The sequence below is a fragment of the Mus pahari genome, chromosome 5 (assembly GCF_900095145.1).
Source record: "Mus pahari chromosome 5, PAHARI_EIJ_v1.1, whole genome shotgun sequence".
NCBI classification, from domain to species: Eukaryota; Metazoa; Chordata; class Mammalia; order Rodentia; family Muridae; genus Mus; species Mus pahari.
The window spans coordinates 5,518,233-5,538,161 of NC_034594.1; the positions used below are offsets into that span (position 1 = coordinate 5,518,233).

Sequence of the window (19,929 nt, forward strand, 5' to 3'; positions counted from 1 at the left end):
GGTGTCAGGGTTCCCTCTTGTCCACGTGAAGTCAGGTAGTGTTGGTGCTATCTGTTTGTAAGACAAAGTCTTACCATAGCCCAGGCTGCTCTTAAGTTTGTAAGTTTCTCACAGCCTCCTGTTGCTGAGGTTACAGACAGTTCCAACAAGTTTAGCTGTTTAAAGTCTAATTATAATCCTTGCCCCCAGGTTCTACCCTTCCTCTTTCCTTTTGAAAAGTTTTGTAGCAATGACAATCAAACAACTCAGAGCCTGTGTGCACACTAGGCAATGACTCTCCCATTGCTAAGTTACAGTACAATGGAATCACCATATGAAATTGGAGTTTCTTTGTTGTTGGTTAGAACTACAAAATTATAAGCCCAGTAAGACCAAAACGTTTGCCGCAGGCTCCATTTGAAGAAAATGGACTCAAAATGAGTTCTCTTTTTACCAAGGAATCATTCTCTGTAGCAGGCATACTTGATTTAAAGATACAAAGACAAAGATAAGTTCTTTGATGCTTTAGTATGCAGTTACATAGGAATACATTGGATATGCTTATTTCTAGATGGATATTACCCTATTTTATGCTGTTTATTTAAAATCCAAATATAACTATTCTGACATTACTATATTGACATAAATGTCATTATTTATAACATCAGACACAACAGAATTGTTTACACAGGTTGGGAATAATTCATCTCTATAAGATTGTCAAAAACTTTGACTATCAGGCCTAAAAAGGAATTATCCAGTTCAATTGAGACTGATACAAATCAAAGAGACTGAAATAAGTCAGCACTATTAAGTATATGCACAAAGTTTAGCCTTTCAAATCTTCAAACTACATACAGTGATCTGTTTAATACTGGACTAACACCATTCTGGGTCAAAGCTATAATTACATTAAACATTAATAATTAACATTAAATAATTGATAAATTACATTAAATATAGCCGTCTCTGATCTTACAATATGAACACTGTAATACAAGAGATGTCACTAGGGACTGTGGATGCAACTCCGTGGGAGAACACTTGCCAATACACTCAAGGCTCTGGGCTCAACACCCAGAAGCAGAGTGAGCAGAAGAACAAAGGAGCGAGGGAGGGAGCCAGAGGAAGAGCGAGAGACTTCTTGTCAGAAGGTCACCTCTGTGACCTAGCACAAAGTTGTTCCTAGTGAATACATCATAAAACCATGCACTTCACTAGGCTGTCTCTCCCTGAACAAATACTGTACTACTTTTGGGCTACTTTGGCTATTATAGGCCTTTCAGAATGTCAAGGCAGTTTAATAAGTTCATGTTGAATTGAATAAATGGGAGCCAGAAATCAATCAAAGCTATAATTGCCACAGTTTTTGTGATACACTACAAAGCAAGGTACTACAGCATTTTATCATTATATCTAAACTACTTATTTTTCCACTAGGAGTTAAAATATGGGCTATTTTGGTATTAAAAATAGGGCATGGAATGGGATGCCCGAGTAAAATGTTAAAATTTACCTGTGTCATTTAATGAATGTGTGAGTGTAAGAAGGTATTCTAGGTCTTCCTCTATTGCTCCCTTGAAAACTGGTCTTTCCCTGACTGAGGAACTCGTCCTTTCAGCTAGGCTGCCTGACTAAGAAGCTTTTGCGTTCCAGCTGATTACAGATATATGGTGGTTTGAATACGCTTGGTCCCGGGAGTGGCTCTATTAGGATGTGTGGCCTTGTTACTGGAAATGTGTCACTGTGGGCATGGGCTTTAAGACCCTCCTAACCACTTGAGAGCCAGTCTTCTCCCAGCTGCCTTCAGAGGAAGATGTAGAACTCTCAGCTTCTCTTGTACCATGCCTGCCTGGACCCTGCCATGCTCCCACCTTGATGATAATGGACTGAACCTGTAAGCCAGGCCCAATTAAATGTTGTCCTTCTAGGAGCTGCTTTGCATATGAAAGAAAACACAGCTTCAGAGTCTACCTCAACCAATTAAAAATGGCCTAGTGAACTATTTGGAAACAAAGTTCTCAAAAATCAATAAACACATGAAACAAGTGTTGAATATCCTCAGTCCCTGGTGGCTTTGTGACTTCATGGCATTCCAGTCAGAATGGCTATCAAGAAAATCAAGACAAGCATACGGTGACCTCCCAGAGGAGGCAGCCTGGCACTCAAGTCCTCATTTCCATTTTTTTTTTTTTTTTTTTTTTTGAGACAGGGTTTCTCTGTGTAGCCTTGGCTGTCCTGGAACTCACTCTGTAAACCAGGCTGGCATAGAACTCAGAAATCCCCCTGCCCCTGCCTCCCCAGTGCTGGGATTAAAGGCGTGCGCCCCCACGCCCGGCTCTAAGTCCTCATTTCCAAAGAGCACCAAGTAAAAGGTTCATCAGTGTTAGCACCACACCGCACCACACCGCAACACACCACTCGGAGCTGGCTGCATTTCTACAAAAATTCATCACTGCTCACGGTCTTGGTGGTGAAAAATGTTAATGAAAATTGCCTGAAAGAAATACACTGCATTTATTGAGCTATTCATTTTAAACTACTACACTAAGCTAAAGATCATTAGTAAGGTGACTACTACAATTACACTGTTTTATCCACTGTGAAATCTCACACTAGGCCTTTTAGAAGTGAGTAATCTTTATTAAAGAACTTCTAAGGAAGAACTCTATAAAAAGTTTCCAATATTACAATCCTACTTACTGAAATATAGTAACAAGAACAAGATAGAAAAGAAAACACATCAAAGAGAGAAGTAACAACATGAAAAAACAGTCCATTAAAAATACTAATAAGAGACGTTCTCTTTAAGGCCAGTTCAGAAAAAGGGCATAAAAATATTCCTCATGAATGGGGGAAAGCACTACAGAACTTGCAGATATTAAAAAAGGGGGAGAATTCTGTTATTTGGTAATAGTAAATTTAAAAATATAGACAGAACATAAAAACTCCTTAGAAAAATATAATTTATCGAACTATAAAAAATGAAATTAATATCCCTACTTATATTGTGTCATTTTACTCTATTTACTAGGAAGAATAGACCAAACTGAGGGTACGCTATGCAACCACTGGCCAATACTCTGCAAAACACAATCAGTCACAAAGGGTAAAGACATAAGATATATTAAATGAATTGAAAGGGCCGTTAAAACTGAATGTGACTTGTGAATTTGAGTTTGAACCTGAAAATAGAGACGGGGTGAGGCTGTCAAATAGGACATGACAATTGGACAATTGCTCAAAATTACATATGGGCCATGCTGAAATGAATGTGAAATGTCCTCTCTCCTCCCCCTCCCCTGCCCCCTGCTCCCAGACTGCTAATGCAATGGAACCATCAGGCCTCATTTCCTGATACCATGCTTTCCAAGTTCTTATGTGGCTTCTCTCAGGATACTTTATACCAACAAAAATTTAACTAAGACAGGCCATACACTAAACATTATTATTTTATCAGTATAAAAATGTCTTAAGTTGGCTACTACGATGGGTTAAGTATTCTGAATCTTGGGAAATACATATTGCAGTAGTATATGAAGAAGGGATAAAGGTCCCCTTCAGGGACACGATTCTTGGTTTGTAACAGTTACAAACATAGGAGAAATCTAAATGTCTATCAATAGAACAAATTGTATGTGAATATGTGTGTGTGTATATATAATCTGTATACATATGCATAAATGGTGCATATTACAAGAGAAAACAACTTGTAGCTACAAAGAAAGGTAGCATACAAGAGGATATACACACAGTATAGGATCTGATTTATACAGAATTTAATAATAAGCATTTGCTATATAATAAAATAATTTTATAAACTTTCTGAGTAAGGGCAACAGTAGATCTATAGCAAATATATCTACTTTCTTTACCTTGCAAACTTCCTAACACATAAGGTTAGGGAAGGCAATGGAAAACCAAAGTGAAAGTAAATCAAAGGCCTTCAGAGATGAGTTACTGATTTCTACCTTCTGCTTCTGGGTTCCAGGAGCTCTCATACCACAAATATTCATGCTTTATTTACTTTTAGGTGGACTTCTTAGTAGCAGTTTCTTAGTTGGCTTCAGAACCAAACAATAACACAATGAAGTCTCTGAGTTATCTACATATTATGTAAGAAATTCCTAAACACACACAGTGCTTACTAAAGTACATTTGTAAAACTTACCCTCAAAGTATGGTGTTCCTGTGCTAACAGCACTCTTAACTCTTCGTGCAGTGTTATAGCTTCCAGAAACTGTCCCCATAAAGCCATGAGAAGTGAGCAGAGCTGTGCAAGGTTCATGTTGATGAGCTCTGCCAGTTCATCAGGGTTTTCTACTTTCTAAAACGACAAGGACAAACAGCTTCACTGCTTCCTGAGAATGACTGACTTGCATCTCATCACAACACTACTGAGAACATCATCGTGAAGGTAACTGTGTGCGTGTGAGAAAACAGCTCAGAGAGAATAGCTGAATAATGAGCTCTTATTTAACTCATAGACACTGTGATGGTTTGTACATTCTTGGGCCAGGGAGGGGCACCATTTGGAGGTGTGGCCTTGTTGGAATAGGTGTGACCTGGTTGGAGTAGGAGTGTCACTGTGGGTATAGGCTTAAGATCCTCACCATAGTTGCCTGGAAGTCAGTCTTCCACTAGTAGCCTTTGGATGAAGATGTAGAACTCTCAGCTCTGCCTGTGCTATGCCTGCCTGGTTACTGCCATGCTCCCACCTTGATGATAACGGACTGAACCTCTGAATCTGTAAGCCAGCCCCAATTAAATGTTGTTTTTTATAAGACTTGCCTTGGTCATGATGTCTGTTCATAGCAGTAAAACCCTAACTAAGACAGATACTGAGGCAATTTCAGTGCGCTAGCCAGTATTGTAAATCATATATATAAAAACAAAACATTAAAATCATAAAAAGAAGTTGGGCAGTGGTGGTGCATGCCTTCAATCCTGGCACTTGGGAGACAGAGGCAGGCAGATTTCTGAATTCGAGGCTAGCCTGGTATACAGAGTGAGTTCTAGGATAGCCAGGGCTACACAGAGAGACCCTGTCTTGGAAAAAAAAAAAAGTCATAAAAAGAAAACACAGGAGTTTCCAACATGGAAGTAGAGGCTGCTCAGCTGGAATGGACAGGGAGTGGAGAGTGAAGGAGACCCACCAGGGGCTGACTGATAAGAACTGTATTCAGTGTATACTGGAACATAAGATGCAACCCTTTATCTTATATAGACGGGTGTTTCACCTGTACAAATATAAATACACATGTGTTCAGTGCCCATGGAGGTCAGAAGACAGTGTAGGATTCCTTGGGAGTCACAGATCAATGTAAACTGCCATGTAAATGCTGGGAATAGAAGTTCCAGTCCTCTGGAGGAACAGCCAGAGTTCTAAACTGCTCAGCTACCCCTTCAGCTCTACATTGATAACTTTGTAAATAAAACGGTCAACTGAATTATAAAGAAGCCTTGTGATACTACATAAAATTATATCCTTTTCCATCTTGCATACTTAGAATCATTAAAGAGATCGTTGTCACAGAGAATCTAGTTTTCACTGAAACACAGACATACACTCCAAACCAAATGTAAAGTTTCATGTGGCTCATGGCTTTGATGTCTCCCATGACACAGCTGTGAGAAGTGCGTTTACAGAGAACAGTCAGGGCACTTGGCTACCTGACCAAAAATGAAAAATGTATCCAATGTGATTGTAAGAATGAGCAGGAGTTGTAATTAGTCTGCTGTAGTAAAACGTGTCATTGTAAAGAACTGCCAGGCAAGAGGGCTGGCAAGAGTGCCTAGCTGTAGGACAGATAGGGTGGTGTGGAAGGAGGGGCAGATGAGAACCAAGTATGACAAGAAGTGTTTAAGAGTGTCACAGGAAACTTATTTCTTTGCATACTAACCAAAAGTCATTGGATGAAAAAAAATTATGTTATAAAACTACACAAGTGTTTTTAAAGCCTGTCTAGAAATTCCTTAAATAAAATCACAGAAGGAAACATATACATTTGATCAGTTGTTTTATGTACAAAATAATAAACTTTTCAAAGCAAAAGTTAACTTTATGTTGAGGCTAGATGCTTTTGATCATCTAATCTGTGGTTTTTACCGTGAATACCCAATTTATCTTTGCATTTTAAAACAGGACAAGTAATTAGATTTTCTTAGACAGATATTTAGAATAGAAAATAGAAATCACTAAAAGAATGAGTATTAACAAAAAAAGCTACAAGTACCTTAACTTCTTCACACAGTTCAGTAAGACGAGCTTCTACATCCATTTCCTCTGAAAGGGGTAAAAACTAATTAGAGGAAAGATTTCAATGTTAGCTCTGAAAACTATCTTTGTTATTATATGAAGGACAGAATCTTTTGCAATAAAAGTTAATCCCTAATTTAACAGGATAGCAGATACTGTTACAAATAAGGTGATTTTTGGTCATATAATTATGATTTACTTAAGTACACTCTAAGCATGTTAAGAAATTTATAATTAAAGTGTAATATCAACAGGGAAATACTGAAACTAACAACATAAAGATTAGTTATTTTTAAATGAAGAGAATTAGATTAACATCTCAAATATAACCTTTAAATATTTTTAATTTCTAACAAGAAAAAATAACTAAACTACATTTTAAAAAACTCATTCTCACACAAAGGAAAGATACATCCTATGGCATGCTGCACTGAACTCATTAGCTCATTGATTTCACAACTAATTTCACTGTCAGAAACCTCAGTGGCCTCTAGTGTTAAGTTAAAAAGAAAAACCCAGCAGCAGCAAGCAAGCATAAAGCTGACGTGCCAGCATCTACTTTCAGACTGCTCATCATCTTTTCCCATCACAGAAGAGAAAATCGCTAAAGTTAAATTTAGTATATTCATCCCATTTCAGAAGATAAACCTAAAAATTGGATACCCTTTTCTAATGTTTCTATCTAAGAATCCAAATCCAATGGATAATTCTAGCTAGCGAGCTACTTCAGGGAAAACATTCTTGTGTGTAAGCAAGGCCCGTGCTGGATGTCTTCAGTCTCTCAGTGAATCAGAGCTCACCGGTTCAGGTAACTGGCTAGCCAGCAAACCCCAGGGGTTCTTCAGTCTCCATACCGCACTGCTTAGGATACAGGCACAAGCAGTTGACCCTGGCTTTTACTTCAGTGGTAGGAATCCTAACTCAGGTTCTCATACTTCTGTAGCAAGCACTTTAACCACTGAGGCACCTCCTCAGCTCAAAAGCATCTTTAACAAGGAATGAAAGCAGAATTTAACTGCTAAACTTAATCACTTACAGAGTTTTATCTCACTTTAAAAATTAGTTTTATTATATTTTTCTTTTGAAACACTATATTATGATACAGCAATTAATAGAAGTGTAAAATTATACCCATTATTTTATTTAATTATCTTGATGACATATGTTCCTCCTTCTGTCCAAGGTTATAATGTAGAACATATTCTTCCATGTTTTTGAAATAATGAACACATGTGCATATATGAGGTTTAGAGTTAATGATTTCTAACAATAGAATTCTGCTTTACACATTCTCTGAATTTTGGGTCTTTTTTTCAACAGTTACTCAGTGAAATCTGCCACCTAGCTTAAGCACTTTTAACAAAGCTACTTTTCCTTTTTTGATGTAAATACAACAAAAATTTCCCTATTTCACTCTTTGGTCAAATATTGGTGAAAATAATGTAATAAACTTACTTGCACAAGTTTCTTTAAAAACATTAAAAAAAAAAAAAACCCATTCTCCACAAAAGAACCAAACAGAACCCATATTATTTTTGTAATCAGAACTTGGGCTATAAAGAGATATATTCAGGTACCTGGTATTTTCTAGATCTGACTGTTTACACACTCAAGTGTTATTTACAACTGACTTTTATATGCTTTAGAGTTTTTGTTTTGTTTTGTTTTGAGACAGGGTTTCTCTGTGGAACACTGGCTGTCCTAGAATCTGCTTTCTAGACCAGATTGGCCTCAAACTCAGAGATCTGCCTGCCTCTGCCTTCTCAGGGCTAGAATTAAAGTTATGTGCCACCACTCCCTCACCCTCTGAGTTTAAGCTTTAGTTTTTCCCCATGTCATGTCTTTCCCCAACAAATAAAAATACACACACACACACACACACACACACACACACACACCTTTTAAGAGAACTCATAATAATATTAAGCAGCATTTTAGACAACTAGGCTGTTGACAGCTAAGCAGAGAGGCTGGCAGTACACTAATTTAAACTACAAGTATATTTTAAACACTATACAGAATGCTAACATATGCTGCAAATGGCCACATTGTACTATAGATTATTTAATTTTAAGTAACTTCTTTCCATCATGATAAAGAACTGAATTTCTGAAATGGTTTTAGTGACAAATAAGCATGTGAAACCCCAGCCAGCACTCATCTGACAGACACTTATCGTCTTCATTTCATCTTATTCACTTATCTGACAAACTGAAAATAAAACTGGATTTCATTTGAAATCCTCAACAAGTATTCATCTTTAAAGGCTGTAAGCATTATTGAGTACCATGTGAAGCCCTCGAATGCAGTTACAGAAAGTCAGTAGACTAGGCATGGGCACTACTGCTATGCAAGGGTAAGGCTAACATGCATGGTGGCCGTGCATGGTGGCTTACACCTCAAATCCCAGCACTTGAAAAGTAGAGGCCGTCAGACTTCTGTGATCCAAAAATTATACATTAATAAAATTAAAAGTACTAACAAAAACATACAAGTGGACCTCCTCCCTTAATGTACTAACATTTAGATAGCAGGTATTTAGTATCACTGTCTTAAGTCTAGGATGATGAAAAACATGCAAACTGACTACAGCCATGAAACCAAATCTGAGGGTCTATCCCCCCCACTCACAAAACCAGCTTCAGTCTTTACACCACATCACTAAGGGCTAGGCTTATCCAAAGATGAAACGACTTTAAGGACTTTAATGGCAATTTTTATTCAATAAGCACATTTTTGTGGTGTAGATGGTTTTGAAAAAGCTAGAATATGTGAAAAGCCAAAGAGATCTTCACACTATCATTTTCACTTCTAAATAAAAATTTCAGCATTAAAAATTAATTAAATTATTCCAAATTTATCTGCAAACCCAACTGATTATATACATTAGCTCTTAAATAAAAGTGCCGGGAATACACTCTGCTCTTTACAAAGTTTACTTGAAAGGGATTATTTAATGAACCTATTTGTAAACATACCTAGACACGTGTCGTTCTGAGTTCTTGGCTGTGTTCTTCTGAGGAGGCGCTCATATAGGACCTGCATGCTGGCCTTGGCTAGTCATAAGGGTTGCACACAGCACTAGTTACTACACTCTTTTTACAATAAAACTTATTTGAATTTTCCAACTTGTTAATAATAGACTTAGTATTGACAGGGCAATTGGTTAATTAGCTTATTAGAATTACAAATGATGTACATTCAAGTTTAAATTATTTTCTTTTTAATATTTATATTATGCTGATAAATATTTCTTATTCCATTATTATTTTGGTGTTCAGTTTCATAGATTGAGAATTTTAGTGGGGGCAAGAGTCTCAGAGACAAGCCAGCTCAACTCTCCACTTGTGCAAGGGTAGGTGTTAGGCTCAGACAGGCTAGTGACCTGTCGAAACCTAGACCCAGAGTCCTGACTTTTGTCGTATGAGCTTCTTTAGAGCGGAGCTCTTTTAATCCAACCAATGTTTATTGCTACATCCTCAAAACACAATGTACATCATTTATCTAGGAGAGAAGAAAAGGACAGAAGAGCAGAAAGGAATTTAAAGGATTATTTTAAAAGAGGGAAGAGTTTACATTAGTTTTCCAAAGCATGGTGCTTAAGAAATTTAGCTCTATGCTTATTTGAAACATTAAAAATATTAAATAAGAATATAATATAATATAATATATTCTCTAATCAGGAGCTACTTTATATCCCCTTATTAAAACTAGTGATCATAATGATGTTTAATAAATAAATAGTACATTATACACCATGGAAATATATTAGTGTCCACAATTCAATTTTACTGGAACCAAAACAGTATCGATAAGCTCAGAATGCAAAACATTTTTACTTTAAGCAGTTCATAGTATTTTTTAGATATTCTCTAGAGGATGTCCTCAAGAGTAAACTAATCTACAATCAAGAGAAAGACAATATAATAGTAAAGTTTACAGACACACAGAATTACCAAAAAATATTTGTTGAAGATGAGTCTTAATTTTAAAAACATCCCTATGAAACTATTATAAGCTGTGCTGACTGGCTATACTTTTCAAGCAACACAATAAAACCCCATTTTTCTATTTTTATTAATTAATTCAATAAGTATATTCTCAGTAAGTATAAGCAATATGCTATGATCTTATTTTCTAATACTGAAGTGTAGGCTTACTTTAGAATTTTGTTTTGCAATTTTAAAGTAAGTAATGCAGAATAACTTTAATAACTGCCAAATTAAATTAGGGCATTTTAAGCATGAAATTTTATAAAATGTACTTATTAAGCCCAAAGTTATACAATGTATTAAGAAATCTGAGATTATAACCAAATAAATTATTAAGCTAAGTTAGACTAATAAAATAAAAATAGCGCTAGCACTGTCTAAGCTATCTGACAACAAAAAAATTGTTTTTGTTTGGTTACTAGATAAACACTTGGCCAACAAACATGTTCCTTAGTTTTTGAGAAATGCCTTTCCTCACTGAAAATGTGGCTTGCGTGTCTTTTCTTTTGTAAATATTATATGCTAAATCTACTTGAACACTGTATGCTGACAGCCATCTTCACGATGATCCTTAAATCACTCCACACTGATAGACAAAGTCATCTATCATAATCAAGTCACTGAGTGTTGCTATGCGACCCTTCTGCACACCCTAGCAACAAGCTGGCTTGCTACCACAGATGCTCGAGGAGTTATTTAAGTCTCAGACTGGTTTCGCCTGCACCTAGCAGGGCGGCCGACTCCGTCCGAAGCTGCCTGAAAATGCAATGCAATCACCCTCCCAAGTGTCCCTGCTGCTGCAACTTTACAGCTTTGGCTCACGAGTATTCTTACCCAGGGTATTTGATCTTCACGCACAACAGTGATTTCCTTATCTGGAAAGTGCAAACTAGCTGCTGTTATAGAAGCAAAATGCCTTCAAATGTACACTCTCAAGCACAGAAGATGAACAAAAGCCTCTCTTAATTCTAATGCAGTAATTCGAGTTTTTTCTCATGAAAGTGTCATCATCATACAAAGTTGAATTTTTCATCTTCTGCTGGTACTGAGGACACAGCCAAGGGCTCACACATACCAGGCAAGCACTCTACTGGGTCTCCCACCCAGGCTGCCTGTACATTTTAGGTCACTGCTCTTCAAAAGTCCTCCCTTCTAGCACACAGTGCCCTTCACCTACACTGTGCTTTCAGAATTTTGTGTTCTAGTTGATAATTCTAAGCAAATTTATAATTTACTTGCAAAAATATTTTGAGTATCAAGTTATATATTTAGGACATTGTTTTTATCAGAGATAAAAAAGATGGGCACAATTAGCTCTACTTTATAAAAGATACTTTTTCTTTTCTTTTCTTTTCTTTCTTTTTTTTTTCTTTTGCTTTGAGGAGGACTGTGTGGTCAGTATATCTTCCTATTAACTAAGAGAGCAGAAAAGTGCATTTTCCTCGTGACTGTTTTCTCTCCAGGTTCCAGAATCAAATCAGCAATTCACTTATTTTGTCAAGTGAAGAGGAGTGAACTCAACTGACGTTCACCACATGCAGCCTTCTAAGAAGCTGTACACTACATAGCATTCTCTCAGAACTAAACTGAAATGAGGTTACAAGGATTTAAGATTCCTTGTAATGTTTTTGAAATTTTTCTTCCCTTATTTTATGCACATGGGCATTTTGCCTGCACGTATGTATTCATATCACATGTGTGCATTGCCTGAACAGGTCAGAAGAGGTTGATAGACCTTTTGTGATTGGAGTTATAGTGGTAAACCCCAAGGTGAGAGCTGGGTATTGAACTTGGATCCTTAGGAAGTAGAGCCAAAGCTCTTTATCAGCGAGCCATCACTCTAGCCCTCTTGCAATGTTTTATAACCTCAAGGACACAATTAAAACAAAACAAACAAAAAACCTTTACTTAGTCTCAAATCCAAAAAATATTTAAAATAAATTACCATATTAGAGAACATATTGCTATTGCTAAAATACTTTCCTTGAGGTACAAAGAAATATATGAAGAATAGTAGTTAAGTAAAAATTTCAAAAATTCCTAACGTATTTAAATAAATAATGATGAAAACAACTCATTTAAGAATATTAAATGAGGTTTTTATGAGCTAATGTCTGAAAACTGAACTATAAACTGGTTGTGAAGCTGGGTGGTGGTGGCACAAACCTTTAATCCCAGCACTCAGGAGGGAGAGGCAAATGGATTTGGGTGGACTTGAAGCCAGCCTGGTCTACAGAGTGAGTATCAGAACAGTCAGAGCTACATAGAGAAACCTTGTCTTGAAAAAACAAACTAACAATTAGATAAATAGAAGATAAACTAACCATGAAACATCTGAGAAAAACTAAAGCTTGGTTTAAGTAATCTTTGAAATGTTAAAATACTGAATACTGTTACTAGTTTTTAACTAAATTTCTGAGAAAGAAAGCCCTGGGCAACTATGTACAACAGTGTCTAAGTGTCTGTACTGTGTAAGCTGCTGCTGTGTGCATCTCACTTACCTTCTTAAGACTGCAGGTAATCATATTTGATTTCTAGTATACTTTTAAATTAATGTATGCCTTGTTATTTTAAAAATCTACTAAGACTCACTTCAATTTTAGCATATTCTAAAATTGAGATTATTTCTCCACATTCTAAGAAAAAGTTTCAAATTTCAAAACATGATTATCAAAGGTAGAAAAAGTCAGAATGAAGAGAGAAGTGAAGCATCTAACACAGGGAACGGCGGCAAAGCTGGTCCCTAGCAAGAGCGCTGCAGAGAAGGACGGAGAGCTGGCCGCGTTTAACATACCCAGGTCTAGTTTCTGACAAGAGGGAATCTCTTCTGTTACCGTAATGAAGTAGCTGTGCAATCCCTTGAAGGCTAGCAGCAAAGTAGCACAGAGTGTATAATGAAAACGATAGGCATGGTGCAGGAAGGACTCTGCAATGAGGAAGCTACAGCCCTAGGAAGGAACAGATTTGGAATACAAAACGTTAGTAAGCAAACAACAAAATGTGCTACACCTGAAACCTTGAAAAACTAAGAAGAAACTCCCACAACCGACCTATTGCCATTTAGTTATTCTAAAAGGTGTAAGAAATTCATCAGTATCTTGCTCTTCCTGTGATTTAAATGTATAAAATGTGATCATAGCAGTTTCAGTCGTCATGGCTGCTCTCAATACACTGCTGGCCTCTGGCTCTGCTAAGCTGAGGCTGCTGCCCCAGCTCTGCTGGAGACAGTGCTCTCGGTCTGCAGTGGTCTCTCCCTTCCTGTGCTACCTGCTCTGACTCAGTGCTCATGTCCACATTCTTCTTAAAAGGCCCCAGTGCATGCTCCTACTAAGTTTGCTAAGGGAACATCAGGTGACCACAATAGCTTTACAAAGGTCACTGACTGTCAAAAAGCTCTTTTCACTAAATCTGTTAACATTTTGAATTTAGAGGCTGGTGTTCATAATAAATAACTGACTAGCCAATTGGTTATGATTTTATTTAACTAGATCTTTAAGTTACTGAACTCTACTAATTCATCAAAGAAATTAAATTCACTTATAAACTATTCAAAACATTTTTTTAAAATAAGGGAAAAATAAAATATGAAAAAAGTTTATACACATATTCAATGCTTACATCTGGTGATAACTGTTTTGTGTAGTTAATACCAAAGACTACACTTTCCAGAGCAGGAATCGCTGAGTCTTTGCTCTGTGCTGGTGCATTTCTATTTAACCAAGTCGTCTTCACAGGGCGAGGAAAGCTGGGGAACAGCAGCACATCATTACTGTCTCAATAGTCTACTTTCACATAGGAGATGTACAACAGAAAGTATTACAAAACGAATAGCAAAGGTTTTACAACATTCTAAGTTCTAGAGCATTCTTAAACTTTCTTTTAATAATTTGAATTGATGACAAAAAGTACAATGCACATTAAGTATTTCCTCTATGAGATCAGAGGACTGGACCAAGGGCCTTACACATGCCAGACAAGCACTGAGTACACCAGGCAAGTGCGCCAGCAAATTCTGAGGGTAATTCTACCACTCACCTACTTAGCTGGTAAGTCAGATTTTTTTAAAAATTAATTTATTTTTTACACTCCATATTTCATTTCCCGTTCCCCTCCCATCCACCCTCCTACTGTTCCACATCCCACATCTCCTCCCCACCCCACCCTATCTCCACGTGGATACCCCCCACCCCCACCCTACCTGACCTCTAAACTCCCTGGGGCCTCCAGTCTCTTGAGGGTTAGGTGCATCATCTCTGAATGGACACAGACCCGGCAGTTCTCTACTGTATGTGTGTTGGGGGCCTCATATCAGCTGGTGTGTGCTGCCTGTCTGGTGGTGGAATGTTTGAGAGATCTCAGGGGTTCAGATTAATTGAGACTGCTGGTCCTCCTACAGGGTCGCACCCTTCTTATACCTCTTATGCATTACCTCTAACAGCTGTCACAATCGGATTTGTGTTAGAAATTGTAGACAGCACAGAAATCAAATCTATAGAGTATTTTTAGGTAAAGTTATTGATTTGAGAATTCTAACTACTTGCCTACATTATAAAGGATTTCTATTTTATGATCCACTGATGAAACATAATTTTTCTCCCCATGGAAGTAGTCAGAAAAAAACAATTATCCGATGAATTTGTTATCTAAAATATTACATATTCTTTAAAGATTTATCTTGACTTATTTTACTTATGTGCATGTACAGGAAGAAGCATGTACAAAAGAGTACAAATTCTCCCAGAGGGGTCAAATCTCCCTAGAGCTTCAGGTAGTGAAGCTCCAGCTTCACCTGGTGAAGGTTCTGAGAATAAAACGTGCATCCTCTGAGGGGGTATTATGTACTCTTGAGCCTTGATCCATCTCTGAACCCCAATATTATACAATTCCAAGTTAAAAGAGTATTATGGCATAATATAAAATGTTAATTAAAATTCATAAATTGTTTAAAACTTAAAAGGCAGTAACTTTGGTATGAAATAGAAGATCTAGGAAAGAGAAAGCTAAGAATACATTCATATTCTCTTTCATGGAATAAGCACATTACACACATGCACGCCTACACAAACCAAAGTAAATCAAAAATTAAATCAAAGAGATACTAAACAATGTTGCATGATCATTTCTGTATTGTATTCTTTTACTTAGTTAAATAATTGAATTATAAAAAAATTACTCCATACTCCATATTTCTGTAATGAAAACATTATTTATAATAATGGTCCCATGCTCTTAAATCATGTCACTTTATTATGTTAGCATAAAATGAAAATCCATTAATAATTATTTTATTACTTCACTTTTGTCCTAGTAGGTTTTCAGCATGAAACAGAAAGGCGTTACGTTAATAAGTAGTAGAATCTTAGTTGAATTCACCTTATTAGTGGCTGGTGTAGTGCGACCAATGACGCGTGGACTGTAACGGACACCACAGACAGGTGGAAGTAATCAAACATGACATTCGCATGGTGATGAAGGCCTCTACAGATGCTATAGTGCAGCTTCAATGTCCGACTGCTTATTAGTTGTAAGGCATTCAGATCATCTGCCCTACAGAAAGCAACATATTTTCATGTAATTATGGGGTGTTTAGTAAAGCTAATATTTCTAAATCAGTTGAAACTATTCCTTACAGGCTTCGTTACTTCAGCTTACAATGAGAGGGACTTTGCAAGCATCAGTGTGATGCAGCGGCAGTGTGAGAGCAGCCAGGTTCAACTCACAGCTTCCTAACAGTATACAATATGGGCTGCTTTAACTAACATGCCTATAAAAACACCTTTTTGATAGTTCAATGATTAATGTCCATCTTAAATTTTATTCGAAGGAGAATACTGTTTCTTACAAAGACAAATAAGTCCACCAAAGTGTATCAAATTATTTTTACTGCACAAAATTTTCCTAAGTGCGGCTTAGATATCTTGAACATTTATTAAATCCTTAGTGAGACCCTATCTCATAAGTAAACCACTTCTTATTTGGTAATGATATTGCTATTATATAGTCTGTCACTCAATTTACACACACACACACACACACACACACACACACACACACGCGCGCGCACACACACACAGCATGAAGAAAGGTCATAAAATTTTATCCAGATAACCTTTTCAAACCCATGCATATATCATAACTACCTCCAGCTACTCAGTTACCTACTTACTTCAGCTTACTGTATGTAAAGAATTATGACTTACTTTTAAAAAGTGTAAAGAGGAACAACAGGTACTAAAACAGGATTGTCCTGCCGTGACAGCCAAGAGGACACTCAGAGTAGACATTTTAGTAACGTGACTGCTTGGTACTACATAGTAAAAAGTATTGTTAATACTTGCTTAACATGAAGAAAAGGCTCTCAAAAATAACATCCATGGGTTAAATGAATACAAACAAAGTGTGCCTTTACGGCATGTGCTCAGGCTGTGGGCAAGTTCAGAGTAACTGGGACCTCAGAGATTAACAAGCTAGAAGCGCCTGTTGAGTATCATTGGTCTTAAGCATTCTGAATACTAACAAGATCACAACTAAAGAAGCTGTGACTCATGCCGTGAAAAATTCACCAAAGGCCAATGGAAGACAAGCCAGTTAAGTATTTGATGGTAGTGCTACTACAGCAGCCATACAATGCTTAGAGTCTAGGAAACTCTTGTAATTTTTCACCTAATCTGATCGCACTACCTGGCATGGGCATGGAAAAGTAGTCCCTACCTTCTCAGCTGGGTTTCCCAGAAAAATAGACGCACTTTAGAATAGAAAAGAACATAAGAGCTTCCAAAGAGAAAACGGAGTTCACACAAATAAGCCATGAGTTGGCTACAGATGTTTACATGTCTGAGCAGCCAGCCTACTTACGAATAGTCTCCATCTGTGAAATGTAGATCCAAGGATAACAAAAAACTTATTTCTTCAAGTGTTTCTTCAATCTAAAGAGAAATTTATAAAATGCTTAATATTTATGTTATAAATATGTAATGAAGTTTCACAGTAAGTAGATATGAAGAGATAGTCACCTTTCTTTCATCCAACAGCATTTTAACTTTGAAGATCATAACATCATTTAAAACAACTTCTTCATTTTTATATAGGATCTGAAATGTTTTGCTGCAAACCAGAGCATCATGAACTGAAGCTGGAAAGGCTAAGGTCAGGCCTGAAGCAGATGAGAAAATACAACTGAGAGGTGAAAGATGAATAGTATAAGAAATTAAAGACTTTTAAAATACTATAATTTGATATTATTGCAATGTCATTACCATTTTATATAGAACTCTTAAAAATATTTCTGAAAACTTACTAATTTCTGATAAAAAGTAAAATAAGTATTCCATATCATTATGAAAGTCCCTGTATAGACTTTTCTTTACTTGAAGACAAGTGAGGAGATATGAATAGGTATTTTAGAGTGAAACTGATCTAACACAGAAAAGGGGCAACTTAGATCTCTATTGTCCAAGGACAAAATGATGCAGCTGGCTCTTTGCCTTTGTTGCTAGGACAGAGGACTCCAACTGTGTCCTTAGATTTCTTATGTTAGCCAAGGAGGACCCAGAACAGGGCTACCATGACATGAAGACAAACCATGTGATTAGAGAACTGGCACAGGAAATAAGGTTACAATCTAAGCAGGGAAAAGACTGGGGATTTGAATTTATGTTGGGGAGAATCCAATCTTGTGCTCACCTAGTAACACATCAATAAAACTCAGGACACAGAATTTTGGGTGAGCTTCTCTGGCTTATAATACTGAAAATTCCTATCTAGATTGATTGGACATGTGAGCGAGGGCAATACACCCTGGTTTTATGGGAGGAAAACAATGGAAGCTTATATATAGGGCTTTGCCTATTCAGTCCTATGTATTTCTTCCATTTTTTTTTTTTTTTCTCATTAAGGTTGTTTTAGTGAGTCTCAAAATTCTGTAACAGCTACTTGGTCAAGTTGTTTCCATTAAAAAGTACTGATTTTAAAAACTAATAACTGAAAACTCCTCGCCTCCTGCACACACACATCCAAAACTTCCTTCTAGAAGCAGTCCAATGCATTGTTATTATAAATCAGTCTTTTACTATTAAACTTAAATGGCTGTCTGAGACCGTCCTTCCACCACTGATTAAGACTGGATGGGGTGGGAGGTGTCAGGGACAATAATCATTCAGCCTCCTGGGCAGACTCGGCATAGTCTGGAACGCGTGGAGAGATGGCCAAGATAAAACAAGCTACAGACCACAGGAACAAGACCTCTGCAGGAGAAATGATGTGTGTACCCTGACAAGTCCTCCCCGGCACAGGTCGGCACAGCTGTGATGCTTCGTAAGGAATGGCCCTGGGCTGGCACGGTGGCTCAGTAGTCAAAGCCCTTGCTGCACAAGCCCGACAACTTGAGGTCCTTCCTTGGGGCCCAAGGTAGGAAAGAATTAAGTCCTATAAGTTGTCCTCCGGCCCCTACACATATGCTATGGCATGTGAGGGACTGTGAGGCTTGCAAATAATTAACAGGCTTGCATATTATTAAAAGTAGTCTTTTCAATATATTTACAACTTTTCTGTAAGTTTGAGATATTTCAGAATAGACAAAACTGAATAGCTCAAAAATTCTATTCGGAATGTTTAAGAACTGAGATTGAGAAATTCCCCTTAATACAGTATAGATTCTGTGTAAAGCCTTCAGAGTCTGTGTCCTCACAAAGCAAAGGCTTTTCCTCCTGCCTTCCCAGGAATTCTGTTTCTTTTCCCTCCTGTATGTTCCTTTGCATGCATCTGTTGTGACAGTGTGTGCGTATGGGGGTAAGGACCAGTCGTGTAGACAAGAGCTCAAGTTGCTTGTAGGAGTCTTTCTCATTCACTTTTTACCTTATTTAAGGACAGGGCCTCTGACTGGATCTAGGACTCACGAATTCAGCTAGTCTGCTTGCAAGCGAGCCCTGGGAACTCTCTTGTTTTTCTTCCTTGTGCTGAAATTACAGCAGGGGCTGCCATGCCCACCCTTTTTTGTGGATAGTTTTCTGTTTTTAAAGCTTTATTTATTTTATGTATATGAGTACACACTGTAGCTGTACAGATGGTTGGGAGCCTTCATCTGGTTGTTGGGACTTGAATTTAGGACCTCCGCTGGCTCCAGTTGGCCTCACTCACTCCAGTAGATTGTTCTGGCCCAAAGATTTATCTATTATCATAAATAAATACACTGTAGCTGTCTTCAGATGCACCAGAAGAGGGCGTAAGATCTCATTATGGGTGGTTGTGAGCCACCATGTGGTTGCTGGGATTTGAACTCAGGATTTTTGGAAGAGCAGTCAGTGCTCTTTTTTTTTTCTTCTTTCTTTATTTACATTTCAAATGTTATCCCCTTTCCTAGTTTCCCCTCCAAAAATCCCTTATCTCCTCCCTCCTCCCCCTGCTCACCAACCCACCCACTCTCGCTTCCTGGTCCTGGCATTCCCCTACACTGGGGCATAGAACCTTCACAGAACCAAGGGCCTCTCCTCCCATTGATGACGACCAATGCTACATATGTAGCTGGAACCATGAGTCCCACCATGTGTTTTCTTTGGTTGGTGGTTTAGTTCCAAGGAGCCCTGGGGGGTATTGATTAGTTCATATTGTTGTTCCTCCTAGGGGGCTGCAAACCCCTTCAGCTCCTTGGGTCCTTTCTCCAGCTCCTTCATTGGGACCCTGTGCTCTGTCCAATGGATGGCT

The 19,929-nt window shown here is 37.6% G+C and overlaps 1 protein-coding gene across 5 annotated transcripts in view; it reads right to left on the reverse strand.

Moving 5' to 3' along the window:
- Positions 1-19,929, reverse strand: part of Fam135a (family with sequence similarity 135 member A) — a 78,779-nt gene that overhangs the window by 25,715 nt on the left and 33,135 nt on the right. For 2 of the 5 annotated variants that reach the window (XM_029538387.1, XM_021197625.2), the window contains exons 6-13: positions 17,244-17,383; positions 17,086-17,156; positions 15,604-15,777; positions 13,849-13,975; positions 13,025-13,178; positions 9,217-9,294; positions 6,216-6,265; positions 4,151-4,306 (exon numbers count right to left, since the gene is read on the reverse strand). In XM_029538387.1, coding sequence (XP_029394247.1) covers positions 4,151-4,306; positions 6,216-6,265; positions 9,217-9,294; positions 13,025-13,178; positions 13,849-13,975; positions 15,604-15,777; positions 17,086-17,156; positions 17,244-17,383 — 950 coding nt within the window. The remainder of the gene's footprint in view (positions 1-4,150; positions 4,307-6,215; positions 6,266-9,216; positions 9,295-13,024; positions 13,179-13,848; positions 13,976-15,603; positions 15,778-17,085; positions 17,157-17,243; positions 17,384-19,929) is intronic. The other 3 variants (XM_029538388.1, XM_021197626.2, XM_029538385.1) reach the window with 2 other exon arrangements.